The 19,115-nt window shown below is 36.0% G+C and overlaps 1 protein-coding gene across 3 annotated transcripts in view; it reads left to right on the forward strand.

The window, feature by feature from the left end:
- Nucleotides 1-19,115, forward strand: part of LOC145668281 (condensin-2 complex subunit G2-like) — a 120,837-nt gene that overhangs the window by 590 nt on the left and 101,132 nt on the right. For all 3 annotated transcript variants that reach the window (XM_081735995.1, XM_081735993.1, XM_081735994.1), the window contains exons 2-3: nucleotides 12,198-12,345; nucleotides 14,482-14,649. In XM_081735995.1, coding sequence (XP_081592121.1) covers nucleotides 12,250-12,345; nucleotides 14,482-14,649 — 264 coding nt within the window. In that variant the 5' untranslated portion in view covers nucleotides 12,198-12,249. The remainder of the gene's footprint in view (nucleotides 1-12,197; nucleotides 12,346-14,481; nucleotides 14,650-19,115) is intronic.

Genomic DNA, 19,115 nt, shown 5'->3' on the forward strand with positions numbered 1-19,115 from the left:
TATTGAAGCTATGGTGGCAGTGGCTGCTTTGACAGTAACTTGACTCGCATTTAGTAGCTCGTAGCTGGTAAGGCTTCAAAGGAAATAATATTCCTTTTTACGAATTGACAATTACTTATGTATTTCTGTCCAGCACCGAAACTAGACAATATAGTGGGTGTAGACTAACGGCTAGGTTTTAGTGTGGTAGTTAAACATTAAGAACGCTACTCAAATGTTGAAAAAATGTAACTTTACAGTGGCCGCTCCAGCTGTTATACTCATTCAGAAGCGACAAGGGCAAGGCAGTGACAATAACCGATTCATCTGCATCGTTTCTCTCAGTTACATTTACAGTTCCCAAGAACGAAAGGCAGAAAACAACGTGTTCTGCGGAGAGCTCTACCTCGCCTTCACTCGCTAACGCTCGCTCGGTAATGAATCAGGAACAATACTAACAGTGACAGGATATCACTGCTTTGTCCAAAAGTAAACAGATACCACGAGAAATTACACATTAATTTTATGAAAATGGCTCAAAACTTCCCCAACCCGTTCCTATTCCTACCCTATTTATCTTTATCTTATTCAACTTTACCCTTTTAAAGCGGTTTTACTTAGGCCTCTGTCACATTATCCGGCGATTTGCCCCATCCATTTCCGGCTGTTTGCCGGATCCGGTTTCGCCCCCTTTCATATTATCCGGCGTTTTGCCGTGAATGAAAAATATGCGAGCAGGGTTGCTGTGCACCTGAAGAAACAAAACTCTGTGACTTTTGTCGTGTTGTGGTGGTTGTAATGGACAGACGCAAAATGTGTTTTCTACTCGCCTTGTTAAGACACAGGCAGAAAAAAAAGTCAGAGACACATATGGGTTCGCCCTTTTTTAGAGAAGCGGTATCTTGAAGATTTTTCTATACTGTTTCCACAATTAAGGGAAGACGAAGGAAAATTCTTTAATTTCTTTCGTATGTCTATCACATCTTTTGATGAGTTGTTGGATGAGCTCAGTGACCCCGAAAGCTATGGATTTCACATTAATATCGGTCATTTTCGATTATTTTTACATGTCTCGAAATCCCCCCCCCCTCTGGTGACTCCCGGCCAGCATGCAAATGGTGGCTGAAGTCATCGCTAATGGTAGTGTTACCATTGATCTCAACGACCGCGAAAACTATGGATTTGGCACTAACATCGATCATTTTCTACTACTTTTACATGTCCTGGTAAACGTCCCCCTGAGACCTCCTGGTTCGAATTTTGAAAAAAAAAAAAAAAAAAAAAAAAAAAAACGCATCGGCTTGATCTGGAGCCTGGATCAAGGTACACGTGACCAAATTTTGGTAACTTTCGGTCTACTCGTATGGTCCCCAGGCCGCACAAAGACAGACAGACAGACACATAAACCCTTTATTTATATTTGATGTGAATGATGATGATGATGATTATTATTATTACAGTGAAACCTCTACTAACGGACACCTCTATAAAGCGGACACCTCCCTTAACGGACACATTTTGGAATCCCCAAACACTGTAATAGGAAAAAACATATTGGCAAACCTCTCTAAAGCGGACACTCTCTAGTACGGACACGGACAGTCTTTTCTCTCTTTTATACGTATTATTTACCTCCGTATTACGGACACTTTCTCTAGAAATAAGTTGAAAAGTGTAGTAAAAATGCATTTTTAGTAACTCATACATGTGTCACCAAGGAAGCATTGTGACAACATTTTGCCTCCTCAACTGTCTGCTCAGCATCCTAGATGAAGCGTCTCTGTTTAACAACACTCTTATGTCCTTTGCTTGCATCCCACTCCCACACCCAAGCTGTTTTAGACACAAAAGTGATTGACAGTTGCCCGTCGTTAGGGATGACACGTTATGCTACTGTCCCGTTGGAGTCTCTAACCAACCAGAAGATAAGTTTAGTATTTGTTGCCCTCAGGTATATATATTGTCTCAAAAAGGACACTTCAGGACTGCAATTACCCTACAAATTAAAGCGCCATACTGAAAACGAATGAAGTACTGATAAGTGTAAAGTGCAGAGAACTATAACATCTTATTTCCATGTTAAGCCTCGAACATAGAATATTGGATGACAGAGGGTAAAGCAGGTAATATTCGTAAATACGTGATTCATGCAAAAATATTTTTTTCTAATTGTATATTACCTTGCTCACTAATTTACATAACAAAATACTGAAACCTCTTGAAGGCGGACACCTCTCTATAGCGGACAATTTTTGATTCCCCACGACTGTCCGCTTTAGAGAGGTTTCACTATTTCGTGTTTATTCTTTTGTTTTAAGCGTTCCGACTATTGACTCAAGTCTCTTTAAAGCACTGCTCTAGTCCCTGAATTCAGAGGACTATTCAAGAAATTACAGCCAGATAATTATAAAATATATAAAGTACGGTATATTTATCAAATATCACATCATGAATTCTCTCTTGCTTTGTGTAGCAAAATAGTACATAAGTATATAGCAAAAGACTCTATTGCTAAAATATTTGATAGTGTATATTTCAATTTTGGGTCACCACAAATTTATAGAAGCTCATTTGTCCAGTGCTACCCGGACATCTCCCAATCTTCTATTACATAGAAAAATAATAATTTATATTGATTTCGACACTTCGGTAGTATTGGTCGTTTTCACTTAATTTTACATGTCATCTTTCCCCATATATTGTATGTACAGGTTTGGTTAATTACTCCAGATGTACTGGGCTAGAACATAACCACATACACAAACACACTCCACACACACACAAAACCACAGGCTCCCATATTATAGCAGCCACTTTCTGCCCTTTCCTGGCAACACTTGCTTCCTCCCCCAACACCCATCCGGTAGTTTGCCGCGTATATGTGAAGAGCTTCATTGCTTGTAATGTCCCGCTTGGCTATACACGGCAATTTGCCGCGCCGGATTCTAGCAGGGAGATCCGGCAGTTTTTGCTCGCAGGATAAATGTCCGGCGACCGCCGCACATATGTGAAGAGCTTCATGCCTGTAATGTCTTTCTACCTCGTCCGGCAAATTTGCCGGAAACGGATCCGGCAAATCGCCGGATAATGTGAAAGGGACGTTATAGATGCGCAGCTGGAGCGTATATTGTAAAGTTTACCCAAATATAATTTTTTATGAATTATCTTCTAATGTTTTTTGAAAAATACTGTCGATGGACGATTTAAGAATGCCCTACATTTTAAGTGAAGTTGAGATCACCAGAAATTAACAGAAATACAGAGAAATCTCCTTGTGCTTCTGCAAAATGTCTGCATAGAGCAACACATAAGTAACCTATTTAAGGTTCCGCTGGTGTCCTACATATTCCTCCGTGAACTTAAAACTGTTTTAAATGTTATTTGCTTTTACGGTTCTATTAACATCCTACCTTACTGTTACTCCTTCATTTTCCTACTTCAGTTATAATTGTAGTGTATTTCGCAAATATTTAATTTCTTGTTTTCTGTATTCTGACTAAATACTCATATGTATTGTATCTATGCGCGAAAGTAGTACCTCTTAACTGTTGCGATCTCTTTTGCAGAAATAACGAAAACAATGTTTTAGTGGAATTATGAAGTTGTTTCCCTACCTTATCACTTCGAGGGAGTTGCATTAATAGGCACAGATTGACTTCAGAAGAGCTGAGTATACATCCAGCGTGTGGATATTCGGCATAAAATTCGAACCAACTTAAAAACAAACTACTTGAATTTGTGCTAGGTGTTCACTGAAAGCACGAATAGTATCTACGCAGGGCCGATTGATTTAAATCACCTGATTTTTTAAATAAAAATCGTTGATTTAAATCAAATTCCGAAATAAATTAATAAATTTCGAACTGAAAATAAGTGAAGTCTTGTTTCTGTTTGTTATTTCGGCGCAAAATATAATTGTAGAACAGCCAGATTGTCTTAACTATAAAGTATCAAATTTTAGAGCAGTTTCATCATACCCGAGTGAAGTCTAGCCCAACTTATATGCTAGGCTTCTCAACTGTTGTTTGGCGTAAGTTCCAAAGTGCAGTATATTTTGTAATTAATATAAAATGTATGTAAAAAAAAAAATTAAAAAAAGTATATTTATAATTTTTCATTTAGTTTTATTTATGTTAGAGTACAGTAACATTTCTGTTTCGGCTTTGGCACTTAGCCACTTAATTCACTGCTATTGTTATCATGTTATTTTAGTTCTGTACATATATTGCCTAATATTAAGAACATCAGTACTAGTACTAGCCTATATAATATAAAACATTTGATGGGATTGTTCTCTATGAACAGTTTTTTTTTTCTTTTTAAATACCAACTGGTTTAAACACAAAACGAAAAATGTTCGTAAAATCTTGATGAACAAACATTTGTGGGTTATCACGTGTCACCCCGCATATTATTCGTATTATGTTCAGACCTAAATTACCATTCATTACTCAAAGAGATTATACTACAAAAGCAACTTTTCTTATAAGTTTATGAATGTTTCTTTTGCGATTTTTTATAGTTTGTTATTATTGTTATGCAATTGCAACCAAAGAAAAATTGTAAATGTTGTTTCGTTTCAATAATGTTTATTATTGATAAAATACATCGAAATACCGTACATTTTGGGGGGGAGGGGGTCATACAAACCCCACGAGAGGCATCTACTGAAATCAGAAGTTATCTATTTATGTATAAATGGGTCAGAGCCAAAATGAACTCAAATAATTCGTGTCTTTATTCACTTTTCTTACTGATATGCAAATTAAGTCGTTGTATTTCTTTAACTTAGACTAATAAAGGTCGTAGTGAACTAACTTGGACTTAATTAGTTCTTCTGTACTCTGCAGTATTTTGAAATTGTCCATATGTAATTCTGTATAATGGTTTCACTTGTGCAACTGTTTGTCTTTTTGTCCTTCTCAAATGACTTGACAATTAAACAATTATATTAATAGGATGTAAAGATCAGTACAGCATATCTGAAATTATTCGTGAGTGAATCGGCAGACTTATCGCATTTGTGGCAATTAGTCCCGGTTTCGAGTTCAAATGGAGGACAATTTGTTTCGGATGTAAGTCGAGAAATCTTTTGGACTCCGTTTTAAGCTTATGTAGCCCATTCCAGCATAATTCGGTTGGTGCATAATAACATCAAAGTGAAACAAACTTATTTCTGTCCATATGTGATATAAATATATAGAGCAAATTAAAAAAAAAAAAAAAGTTTAAACCAAAAAACCGGGTTTTTAGTGTTTTTTTTTCAATAAAACTTTGGTTTTTGCCAGCCCTGTCTATGAATAAACCTGGAGCTTAGTACAAAAAAAAAAAAAAAAAAAAAAAAAAAAAAAAAAAAAAAAAACTTGCACTAAACACAGTTTTGTATTAGTAGTGTAGCACATCGAAAACATATAAAACAAAGTATATTTCATATTCTACTTTTCACATTTAATTACTCTTTTATTCATTTATTTAAATAATAATAATAATAATAAAAAAGACGCCTTTCCTATGCCTAAACGATTTCTAATTTTAGAATGGATCATTCCGAAACTCGAAGAAAGTTTTCGCTATTCCTGTTGATGAAGCGGATGCTGTAAGATGCTGCAAAACTGCCTGTTGCACGTTATTGTCAATAAAATTCTTTGCGAATTCCACCATTCAACAGCAGACACACTTCGCAATACTTCATCCGAAAACATAACATTTGAAAATGGTTTTGCTTTAGCTTGAAATTTAATGAATGGAGGCAAGAATTAAGTGCCACTGTATGACAGTTCAGCAAACTGCATAGTGGAATCACTTTCTTCTAGGGTAAGATTGTGCTTCTGAAGCTGTGGATCCACTATCTAAGCCAAGAAGTGGCCTGGAATTAAAGCTTTTTCATACTTCTTTTTTATCTCCTTATTTTGTAACGTATCGTGCAAGTCTTTTTTAATATTTTTCCATATATGCACAATGCATCTACTATTGTTGCGTCGTTTCTCTGTATTTGGTCTAAAGCAACAGATGTTGGTTTTAAAAGGTTAAGCACATCTGCCTGTTTCTAAATTGCATACTTTCTGTTGTATAATTGGATCGATTTGTGTACGATGTTCTTCACAAATTTTCATTAAAACGGCTCAGTTCTTAAACATATAATGACAAACAGTCAACGAAAGTGTTCCACCGCACTTCCGAAGGTATGGTTAAAGACAGTTCCCCTTCGTGATATTTATTGGATGAAAAATGATTATTTCTAAAATATTTCATGGGAGACAACACATTCTCCTTCACACTTTCAACTACCAGGTCTTTGTTAACAAATGTAGTAGATGAGCTGAACAGCCATAGGTAATAATATCGAGATTTTCTGATTCACTTAATGCTTTTGTCATTTTGGCATGTTTGCTGTATTATGTGTTAGTTAACTACGCACGTAGCACTCAAATTCTTGTTCACAACTTTCGCTAGCACTTAACAGTAATATCATATAAATATTCTGTAGTGTGTGGTTTACCAGACGTATCGATCGTGTTATATAAATATACATCACTACGTTCTTCTGTACAGCAACGCACAGAATAGGAACGTTATGTACATTACACCTACCGTCAACACTCATACATTTTGTCCTAAGTTTTCGAAACAGTTTTTCCTCCCTTTTATGTAAATATTGTATGAAAGATCATACACGACATTATTTTTTGATTGTGATAAATATCCTGGTCGTAGCATTCGCGTTAACTTTTTAAATTCAGGTTGTTCTACAATTCCGAATCCTAAGTTGGTAGCGTATATGAATCTTGCCATTTGTTCATTGATTTCTTGTTTCTGCTTCTGGGTCGTTCTCGTCACAAAGGTTGACATCTGTGATTGTTTCTTCAGTTTCCATTCTGTTCCATTTGATTCTATGGTCTCTTTCTGGTGTACTGAAACTGTCTTTTTCAGTAGCGCTTGTTGATGACGCCTGAGAAGTACGAAGCATTGATGCTGGAAAGAAAACAATAAGAAGTTAAACTTCTTCAATATATATTTGACACAATTTAAACCTGAAAAATACAAATATGGTGAATTTTTCCATCGTATAGCTTTTATTCGTTACAGAGTTGGCAAAAACCATGTTTTTTATTGAAAAAACCAAAAAACATGGTTTTTTGTTTAAATATTTTTTTTATTTAAACCAGTTTTTTTTTGTTTTTTTTTGGTTTAAATAATTTGCTGTATGTATTTATATAACATATGGACAGAAATAAGTTTGTTTCGCCGTGGTGTTATTATGCACCAACCGGGTTATGCTGGAAGGGGTCACATAAGCTTAAAGCGGAATCCAAACCGCTTCTCGGCTTACATCCGAGAGAAATTGTCCTCCATTTGAACTCGAAACCAAAACTAATTGGCTACAAATAAGATATGTCTGCCGACTCACTCACAAAGGACTCCTGATAAAAATAGGTTGTACTAATCTTTACATACTTGTTAATATAATTATTAAGAGTTATTTCAGGACAAAAAGATAAACAGTTGCGCAAGTGAAACCATTACATATGGACAATTTCAAAGTACTGCAGAGTACAGAAGAACTAATTTAGTCTATGTTAGTTCACTAAAAGTTTTAGTAGTCCAATTTAAAGAAATATAACAACTTAATTGCATATTAGGAAGACAAGTGAATAAAGATACGAATTATTTGAATCCACTTTGGGTCTGACCCATTTATACATAAATAGATACCAAAGATACTTCTGATTTCAATAAATGTCTCTCGCGGGGGTTGTAAGTCCTCTCCCCTCCAAAAAAGTACGACATTTCGATGTATTTTATCAATAGTAAACATTATCAAAACGAAACAATATTTAGAATTTTCCTTTGTTTGCAATTGAATAACAATAATAACAAACTATAAAAAAGTCACAAAAGAAACATTCAATAATAATAATAATAATAAACAGTCATCTCTTTGAGTAATAAATTGCGAATTTTAGGTCTGAATATAATATGAATAATATACGGGAGTGAAACGTGATAACCCACAAATATGTATTCATAAAGATTTTACGAACACTTACACTTACGAACCTTATTCGTTTTTTTTTTTTTTTTTTTTTTTAATTTTAAACCATTTTTTTTAAACAGCTGGTTTAGACCAGCCAACCCTGATTCGTTACTAGCTAAAATGCCCGCCATTGTACGGGATCCGCCATTGCTCTAGGGTATTTGATCTGTAATGATTCATAATGCACTCCTACTATCACTATTGGGTCTACTACTAATGGTGCCGTAACATGCACGGAAGAAGCGAGCAAATCTTTATACAATTCATTAATAGTGCTGTTAACCTTTCAGTTATCTTCCGTAATCTTCCCGTATGTTCACTGGAACTTGAGTTGAACAAAGTTTGTTTGAGGGTTTTTAGACCATTAGTATTCGAGATATAAGCATTCTCCCCGAACTATCCTATGTACTTCCCCTACATCGTAATAAATAGTCATTTTGTCTAGACGCACTACGACAAATAATTTTCGAGGTTTTAATGGAAAATCATTTTTTTTTTACCCCTATTGGTTTTCATGGGTGGGGGAGGGCTTTGTCATCCTAGCAGTCTTTTCCTCCTCCCCCCGGGGAAACATTATCTCAGTGCTTTTAAAGTTTTGTAATAGTCATCGTAAGTATAAAGAAGAGAATTTAATCAAAAACTCAGTAAAGTTTACTTACACAGGTGAAGGCTCCGCTCTACTCCCCGATGACATTGTATATTGTTTCTCGTAAATACCCACTAGGCATATTAAATATATTTAAGTTTAAAATGAATTCCATTTAAATTGCACAAAGGAATCAACAACTTGGCCAATATTGGGGAGTAGAGCTTTGCCCCTCTAACGTTCACTAAATTCAGCCTCAAACAAATAGGTATTATTCCCTTATTTTCTGCGAAAGCTTCAAACGAGAAACGTTCCAAATTTAATGAAAATCGAATAACTTTTACGAGAGTTATAGCCCGCAGTCACGAATGCCATAGACGAGCACTCTTTCCACTAGACTACCAAAGACCCTTATATGCTTTTTCTAGAATAGGAGTTGGCTTGGGAAGGACTATTCGACGAGAAAGTTACAATGCGGGAGGGAGGGAAGGGGAGACAGACGGAGAAAGGAAGACAAGCAAGAACCAAAGTTTTAGGATAGGGACATGAAACGTACGTACTATGTTACAGGGAGGAAAATTAGAGAATTTTAAAGATGAAATAATATATTCTAGATATGATAGGAGTTTGTAAAATTAGATGGGAAAGTAATGGGGTGTTGAAAAGCGAGGGATATAGAATGTTTTACTCAGGTAATGAAAAGGGCGGTAATAATGGCGTAGGAATAATTCTTTGGAAAGCGCTTAAAGAAGAAGGTAATGAAAGTAGAATTTATTGATGATAGAGTTATGATGTTAAGACTTAAATAAAGAAAAGAAAAAAAAAGGATCTAGTTATGATAAAGACACGCACCGATGACTTCGCATGCAACAGAAGTAGAGGAAAATTATTAGAAAATAGAAGAAATTATAGACAAGGGGAAGAGAGGTGCATGCGTAATTATAACGGGAGATTTCAGTGCAGCTGTGGGGAAAAAACAGGAAGGTAGTATTGTAGGCAAATATGGTTTAGGCGAAAGAAATGAAAGAGGAGAGGAACTGGTGAATTTCTGTAGCAGAATTCACTAGTAATTGGGAACACTTGGTTGAATCAGCACATGAGAAGATATACTCCTCAATTGACAGCCGAAGATATCAGGTAGAATATGGTATGATTCAGGACAGGTATTGGAATAGCTTGAAGAACGCGAAGACCCTTCCCGGAGGCGACATCTCTGATCATAATCTTGGCTGGCCGAAGTAGATGTTCAACTGTAAAACATAGACAGAAGAAAAGTAGGAAAATACTGAAAAGTTGAAAAACAAGGATGTAAGAAATGTTTTCGTTAAAAGATTTGAAGAAAAATATTCAAACAAGGAAAGGATAGGCGCAAGTAGTAATGAACGGTAGGAACATATTAAAGTTTCTGCACAGTAGGCTGCAGAAGAAGTCGTAGGTTATCGCGAACACAAAACTGCTAAGAAACCATGGGTTACTGAAGAGATGTTGCAGAAAATGAGGAAAAGGAAGACGTGGAAACAGGTTGATACAGAAGAGGATAGAAAGTTAATCAATGAGTTACGAAGGGAAAGAGACTGGGCAAGAAAGAGTTTAACAAAGGAAATGCGAGGACATAGAAGAATTAGAAAGAGTTGGGAAATATAAGGAAAGTACAAGGAGATGAAATTTATGAAATTTCGGAGGAAACAAGTTGGTATTACGATGACAGTAGAAGATAAGAATGGGAAGGTAGTCAACAAGAGAAGTGAAGTAGGAAGGTGGAAAGAATATGTTGAAGACATAGAAGGGTAAGGGAAAAAAGAAGAAACGTCACAAAACTGTATTTTCGAGAAAACGACGTTTTAACATTGAAAACCGCGTGCAAATGAATACGGTTAGTCAAATATTTTGCTCCTTCCCTTGGACATTTCTATATTACGCATGCATGGCATATACAGGCAAATAGTACCAAGAGTCATCAACAGATAGGGCAAAGCACCCGTTAAAGCACACACATGGACATTCCTTACCCTTCATATGAGAGTAGGAATAGACTGTGTGACCTAAATGTTGAAGTAGAAAATGAAGTAGGCGAGGATAATAAATGGTTTAGTACTCTTCGGGATGAGTTTGAAAACGATATCCGAGATTAGGAATGGAAAGGCAACCGGGAGAGATAATATATCAATCAAATTCATTAAAAATATGGGAGACAAGGACAAGAAAGTATTGTTCCGACATGCAATGAAATATATGAAACAGGAGAATGGCCGAAAGACTTCCTGAAGACGATCATGATACCGATGGCTAAGAAATCGAACCCAAGGAGATGTAAGGAAAGACAAAAGTCAAATGGTCGGTGTCAAATGTAGAAGTAGGAAGAAAGTAAATAGAACAGGTAACTACTTTTCGATACCTAGGTAATAGTATTAGTGATGATAAGAAGTGCGAACGTGAAATAAAAGCAAGGATAGGAATGGCAAAAGAAGCCTTTAGGAGGAAGAAAAAGACTATTTTGTGGGATCTTGAACAAAGTTGAGAAAAAGACTCACAAAATGCTTCATGAGGAGTATGCTACTGTATGAGTCAGAAACATGGAAATTGATTACACAAAAGTGATGAAAAACGACTGGAAGGTTTCGAAATGTGGGTGTGGAGAAGAATGGAAAGAATTAGTTGCGGCGAGCGGAGAACGAATGAGGAGGTGTTAGAAATGTTGGGTGTAATGGTGAAAGAACACTTTTAGATACTATTGAGAAGAGAAACTGATTAGGGCATGTGTAAGAACTCATTTATGTTGGAAATTTGGTTAAGATCGGTGGGTGGTTTAAACGTGATGAAGTCACAAAGACAGTCACTTTTATTTTTACTTTTTTAACATATATCTCCCCCTCCGCTTCGTTGCATTGTGAAAGTGAAATGAGGAAAACATCCCAGGCCCAAACTTTACCTATATTGAAAGTTTGATCGAGATCGGTCAGGTGGTTCAAGAGTTACTAAGTTTTATTAATTTTTATATATTTCTCCACCCCCTCTCCTAAGATCTACTTTCAAAATGAAATGATCAGGAACTTTCCAGGTTTAAACTTCATATATGTTGAAAATTTGATTGAGATCGATCGGGTGGTTCAAAAGTAATTAATTCACGAACATAGTGACTTCTATTTTTATATTTATTGATTTTTGTATATCTCCCCCCCCCCCTCCCCGCTACTTTGCTCCGTCAAAGTGAAATGATAAAAATCATCCCAGTCTCGAACCTCATCTACATTGAAAATTTCAAGATCGGTGAGGTGGTTCAAGAGTTATTAAGTTTTATTTATTTTTTGTCCCCCTCCTTCCCTCCCCTAAGTTGTACCGTCAAAGTAAATAGCTAAAAACACTCCCAGGCCAGAACCGCATTTACGTTGAAAATTTGATCGAGATCGGTCTGGCGGTTCAAGAGATTAAGAGTCACAAACATAGTCACTTTCAATTTTATAATATAGATTTCATACGTACATTTAACATGCGAGCTGTTGTTCACAAAGTAATTTTTTGGTTGAACTTTAAATGCTTTTGTGTATGTTGGTTGGAAGTTTAAATCATTTATTGAATTTATTATTTCTTTTTCTTTAGGTAAGCGTATGTGGATGTATTCTTAGATTCAGGAAAGTTGCATTTGTTTAAAATGAGTAGAAGAGACTTTGCCAAGGATAAGGAAGATTTAATATCTTGCTTGGAACAAAAAAAGATTGATGAACTGCAACCATATGCTTGTTGTCAGGTAATTTTTGTTGCATTATAAAATATCCAATGTGCTTACTCGTGAGAAAACTACAGTTACTTAAAAAGAAAGATAGTTTTGATCACTTGTAATATATTGGTGGTTCTCAACTGTTTAAGGTCTGCTAATTATATATATATATATATATATATATAAAAGATGGAGGGTCTGGTGTATACAAATTAGCTAGTAAATACTTCACATTTCTTCAATGCATAACAGATTAATGTGTGCCTATTTAAAGCCATACAGCCATAAAGAGTTTTAATATACGTAGTAAAGAAAGCGGTTGGCACTGCTTCCGTAAACCTAACAGTACAGTTAAGCTATAATATGTCGCAATACAGTAAAATGTTCTGTAACGAACGCCAAGATAACGAAATGTTAATTGCGAAATTATTTTGAGGCTCCCTTCCCTTTCACTGTTTAATGTGTATTAAATCATTTTAACGAATGAAAATTTCATCTTTTTGCCTACATTTAACTTTTTTTATTTTTTTTTTCAAAATAGTGAAATTTATCCTGTTTTACAACATAAATATTTTTCTTACTACATTATTTTATTATTCAGTCCGTATAGTAGCCATTTCTCGTGCGACGGGCGTCCAATAAATTATCTACCTAGACAGGAAGAAAGGGGCGGAGCATAATGACACCTGACACGCAATCCAACTCCACTCTGAGGAATCCCACTTGCTTAATTTGAGGTCAGTTGGAGCAATGCAGTGGCAGTGAGCAGAGTGTTTCTATTACTCCACGTAGTGAATGTTTGTGTGATGCCGCGAACAGTGGATTTGCAGAAGTTGGAGCGTCGCTCGGTCATCAAATTTCTTACTAAAGAAGAAGGAAAGGGACCAAAGGAGATCAACGAGCGACTGGTGAAAGTATACTGGGATGCAGCACCGGTGTTTTTCGTCGGACAACGAGATCCAACAGGCTGTTTTCCAGTGGTTTGAAGGCCATGAAAAAGACTACTTTTTTTTCTCTGGAATTTCTTCGCTGTCCACAAAGTGGCGACGGTGCGTAGACTTCCATGGGGACTACATCGAAAAACAGTGATAACCAGATGAGCCTATCTGCATTCCTTCCTGTCTAGGGAGATAATTTATTCTACACTCCTCGTACATGTACGCGATCGGTCGAGTTGGATAATAATTTGAGAGTAACCAATGAGCGTAATTCCATTAAACAAGCATTGCGCATCTTCGGATGTAAACTTGCACAGTAACTTCACAACGTGTGTGTTAACTTCACAACGGCATTCAGTTAAAAAGAAGTGAGAGCAGTTTTCTTCTGAAGAAAAACGCGAAATACTTCTGGAAGTGGAGAAAGGAGAGATAGCAAAAAATTCAGCATAACTGTAACAAATTAATTTCGGATGTTCCCAAAGATTCATTACACTGATATTTTTCTGTATTTAATAAGATGAAATGATTTCGAAAGCTGCTCCTGCTCATTTCCTCTGTACCCAATTAAAGTTAGCAACCTTGTAGTTCCACACATTGTTAAATTGAATATTAGTCATAACTATCTCGCTTTCTTCGCTCTGTGTCGAAACAAGTGTTGGTATCAGGTATATTATAATTAATTTCATCAGATATATCATTCAGTTACGTTTATCATCTTTACAGTATCCAAGACTCAATTGCGAAGCTAATAAATAATAGTAATAAAAATTAGGTTTTCCATATTTGCAGTTTCCATGCTTCTTTAAACTCCTTAAAAAGAACCGAAATTTTTGTTTAATTTTCAGTCCTAAAATTACTGGAATACGATCAACTAAAACAAAATATTTCATTTCTAATTTTAACTTTCATCGTGTGGGCTTGATGATGGTCCAGCGTTGGAGGAAAGATAAGTTTGTGTCCAGTATTAATGTGTTGCCTTAATTGTACTCATATGGAAAATAATAAGATGTCAGCTGTGTGCTATTTCACCTGGAATTATTGTAATCTGGAAATTTCGATCCTAGACATTTAGATATATTCTGGTAAGTTGAGGGTAACCTTAAACAAGAATCAAAAGCTTTCCTATTCTCTATAGTTCCTCCTTCTGGTAAGAGTGTTTTGTCAGTATTTATAAGCGTAATAGTTTTATTTCTTGTTTTTCAAATTGCATATTGTTTCTTTTCTGTAGGTAGCTGTCCTTAAAAAACTTGCGGAGAGCTTTAACGAGACAGAGTTGAACAATGTGTGGCAGTTTTTCACTCCAATCATGTTCGATGCAGTGGGTATTCTTGCTGCTGGAGATGGTGCACATGAAAGTGAAACTTCGACTTCAGTTTCAGATTCTCAAAGAAAAGAGGTAAGTCTTCGGTACGATACACTGTGATTTAGTAAATATATGTTTTAAAATACTTACATATCCAAAATTAAGTTCATAAACGGAAAATCGAAAATGGTAACAGACATAAGAACGCAATGCCATTCCAGGGATATATGAAAGTGTACAACAATATATCGAAGCATGAACATATCTGAGCATATAAAAGACACCATATGGAGCAAAAAGTGTAATTTTGTTTGTGGTGTAGCCGTGAACAAAGGACTATATGGCATTCAGATGTTCTTGGGAGACCCTGTACAACTGGTAATAGGGAATGTGAGGCCATTGCAATACACACACAACGGTTCCCCATGTACTTTATGAGGCTGTTAAGTTGAGTTGAGTTGATTTTGGTTTAGCGTCCCTTTCAGCAGCGAGGCTATATGAGACGTGGACCTACTGGTTAACGTGGAATCCGAACCACATGAGCTCCCGCCGGGAATCGAACCCGGGTCTCCCACGCCAAAGGCGCGAACGCTAACCTTTATGAGGCTGTTGTTCTGGCGCAAAGCATTCTACTGAAGCAGAGCGGTTCTAAGATCTGGAAGAGTTTGCGAAGGAGGTGACGAGATACAATCCTCCTCCCCAAGTTGTCCCACACATGATGAATGGGGATTGAGGTCCGAAGAACGTGCAGGTTTCGAAATCATACCCTCCCATCCAAGAACTCATCCAGTAGCTGTGCACGATGGGTACTAGCGTGTAAGTTCAAGGATTTCATTTCGCGGTATCTCTAAGCTGTTCTTGCTCCAGCATATACAGGGCATCTGTACTGATTATGATCCTGGCCAGCACTGCTGTGCAGTGGTAAATTTTTCGAATGTTGTGATGATAACGGGTCTCAGCCTTCCACACGTCTAGCGTCGCTGTGCAAGCTGAGTCGCAATTCATCACTGAACAGCACTGCTGGTTTTGGGGTCCATTGTGTATGGTGTTTGCACCATCCGTATCATTCCTATCTGTGTGAATAATCCTTCACGCATAGAGTGCTGCCCCGTTGAGGCGCCGGTACACCGTTTGTCGCGAATAGAGTTAATAGTAACAGCATAGATGTCCAGAGTAATCTCGATTGCACTTATCTGTCTATGCTGACTGGCCATTAATATTAAATAATTGTCATTCATGTGTTGTGCTCCATGATCGTCGTCGTGTTCCTGTTTGCTGCAATGATGCCAGTCCCGAAGGTGACTTGTCAAGACATATTCAACTACTATACATTCTGCATCCAATCGATCAATTGCTTTCCAGCTCAGTGCATTGTTCGACGTTGGTGATGAGCCACCATGAAGCTCCACAGCACACATTAATTCAAATCCAACTGTCAAAAAATATGGCAAGATTCATAAACACCGTAATCACACCATCTGTTTACGTAGACCTGATGTTTTGTATTAGGTATCCTTTACCAGTACTGGTATTTTACATCACAAATGTGTCTTGTTTTTCACTAATTGTGAACACACGTGTGTACATTTATCTTTTTGTACTTTACATAGTAATTTTTATGACTTTTCTCTTGTAAAATTATATCCCTTTGGTTTCTTGCTAAAATATGCGCAGATTTCTTTTTTTTTTAAACTTCAGAATGTAACTGGAATAGAGAAGGCACTTAAGTTCTCATCCCGAAATAGAAAAGAATTAACCTTGCATCCGGTACTACTATATCCCTGTTAGAATTGCGTAATCTTCAAATTTCAACCCATGTTGGGACCATTAACGCGAACACTTCTACCGCAAACTGGAATAGAAAAGACTACTTTTTATTAAAGATTCCGTTGCAAAAAAAAATAATTCATTAACAGTTGTCAATCAGTTTTAGGTTACAAGGCACATAACTCAAACCCAAGCTTAAAACTTTTTTGAAGAAACTGTTCAGGAATTTCAAAGATTGGTTTTCTATAAACAACCTTCACTGTATTAAAGAATGGTTTTCTATAAAAAACTTTTAGTGTATTAAATCGGATAAGAGCAAAAGTTCCTTAAGTCGAATATGAAACGAAACTACTTACTGTGAATCATATTTTAATGTCATTAATCCTTTACACGAAATAAACACAATTTTGGAAGAGTCATGGGTTATTGATTGAAACCATAACCAAACGTCGTAAAATGAACGTCTTTACCGTTCATGTTTGAATTTCCGAAAATCTACAAAAAAGACTTTCCTTTGAAACCGATCATCTCCGGTAGGAACTCGTCGACTTATAAGATCGCCAGATGGTTGATTAAATTAATTTGTGACAATATTAGACATCTTAAATGTTCCATCAAAAACATCCTGGAGATTCTACCGGACATTAAGTTCCTCGTCAACGTAAACCAATTGCACTTAGCGTCTATAGACGCTGTGAACATGTATAATTCAGTTCCGATTGAATTTATCATCCTATGTATTCAACAAAAATTAAAGAAAAACAAGTTTCTGATCTGATAATTTATGAGATCACTAAATTATTAGAATGTTGTTTGAACAAGAATTACTTCCAACTGAAAAACAGGAAGAGGGACTAGCCATGGACAGCCCATTATATCCCCTCCTGGCCAATATACTAGTTATAAATCATAACGAAATAATTAATGATTTTACAGAAAGACATTCATAAATTCACCAGGCATTTCCGATATATCGATGACTAATTATTTACAAGGAAGAAGATACATTGTTAGATTCAGTCTCTGAATTTTACAACATTCATTGTAGAAAAAGAAACCAACAACGAACGAAATTTTCTAGAATCCACATATAATGCAAAATTAAAGATTTTGCGCGTCTGTATGCGAGAAAAAAATTGCCTCGAAATGTTTATTCATAGAAATTCGGTACATTCTTATCTCATTAAGACCAATGTTGGGAAGAACTTTTTGGGGGCAGAAGATAGACCACAGAAGGAAAGGATCTTTGTAATCGCATTCAAAACTTGTACAATCCGCGGCAAAAAACCTGCAACATGAGCATATAAGTTTATTGTGAAATGACGAAGTCTTTTGCTCCAAAATAAGTGTGCACGGGAGGAAGACAAGGTTTATCCTGGCGTGATTCGTTCCACTTAGACGTTATGTTCATTCCCTGTGCTGTTAGGCGTAGTATCACAATAAACTTACATCCTCATGTTGCAGGTTTTTTGCCGCAGATTGTACATTTACCAGGGAGGAAGAACGGATTTGATTACTACACACTTAAAAAATGGAATAATTTGCGTGGAAATAGTGCATCAGTTCGGTCAATAAGAGTAAAATAGGACAAGAAGTGGTTTTCATTACCACTTTACCCGGGAATTTTTGACGAAATTAGAAAAATTGGCTACTCTTTTGGAATCAAATATTTGATTAAATCTGAAACATTTTTAAAATGTATTTCCGAAAATAAAAACTAATCCGCGTCTTGTTCGTGTACATAGGAATGACAAAAAGGAACTACTCAACGAGGGTAAAGGAACACGTCATTGGAGACGCAAGAGAAGAACTCCTCATGTCAGGTGTTTCAAGGTACTTGGAAGAGTCTGGACACGACATCGATAGAATTTAAGTGCTGCGCTCCTGCTCCAAATAACCTTGAAAGAAATGAATTTGAATCATTTTTCATTAGGACCAAGAATCCACAACTAAATGTAGACTGTGGAAATTTAGAATACCGACGGAATTTCATAATCAAGAACTAAATAAATAAAAGAATAATTTTATTCTTTTTGTTATAATAATTTTATTCTTTTTGTTATGTAAACTAGTGTTTTTATTTAATTTGTAAAAGTCTTTCATCACCATCTTCTGGCAACGGTAATCGGCACACAATCAAATATCTCCAGTTTGTACAGCGAAAGATGTTAGTGTTTAGTGAGAAGCGAAGATGTCTCATAACAGGATCGTTTTTTAAAGAATACTCTTTTTACACCTTAAAGAGAATGGACATAGCTCAAAGCTTCGAATGTTAAAACATTTTTAGGGTTTTTGAATAGTCGGGATGTTTTCTTTAATATAGGACAAAAAGCAACTTAATGTCTCAGTAATTTCTTTCAGTTTGCAGTAGGAGTGTTAATGTCCATGACCCCAGCGCGGGTCGAAATATTGAAAAGTTTTACGGTAGCACCAGATGCAAGGTTAGTTTTTTTTTTTTCTGTGTTTAAATATGCATCCTGGGACATCTACAAGTTATTATATCTTATTCCGACGGTTTATATCCAGTTTGCTATTGTCCTATCCTAGAACGAAAATGCATACAAATTTGTGGCTTTTTACAAGACATAAATACTCTTAGTTAGTAATTTTTAAATGGCACATGTAGTAAATCTCTCTCTTCGTCATTAATATTTTCTACCATAAATTTGAGTGGGACGTAACTGCTTTCTGTAGCATTATTTTCGCCGTTTGTAAAGACCTAAATTCTTAGAAAAAAAAAATTCTGGAGGGATTATTAGATTGATATGTAAAAGAAAGCTCCATCTTAATTC

Source organism: Thermobia domestica, chromosome 13, assembly GCF_964235325.1.
Source record: "Thermobia domestica chromosome 13, izTheDome1.hap1.1, whole genome shotgun sequence".
Taxonomy (NCBI): Eukaryota; Metazoa; Arthropoda; class Insecta; order Zygentoma; family Lepismatidae; genus Thermobia; species Thermobia domestica.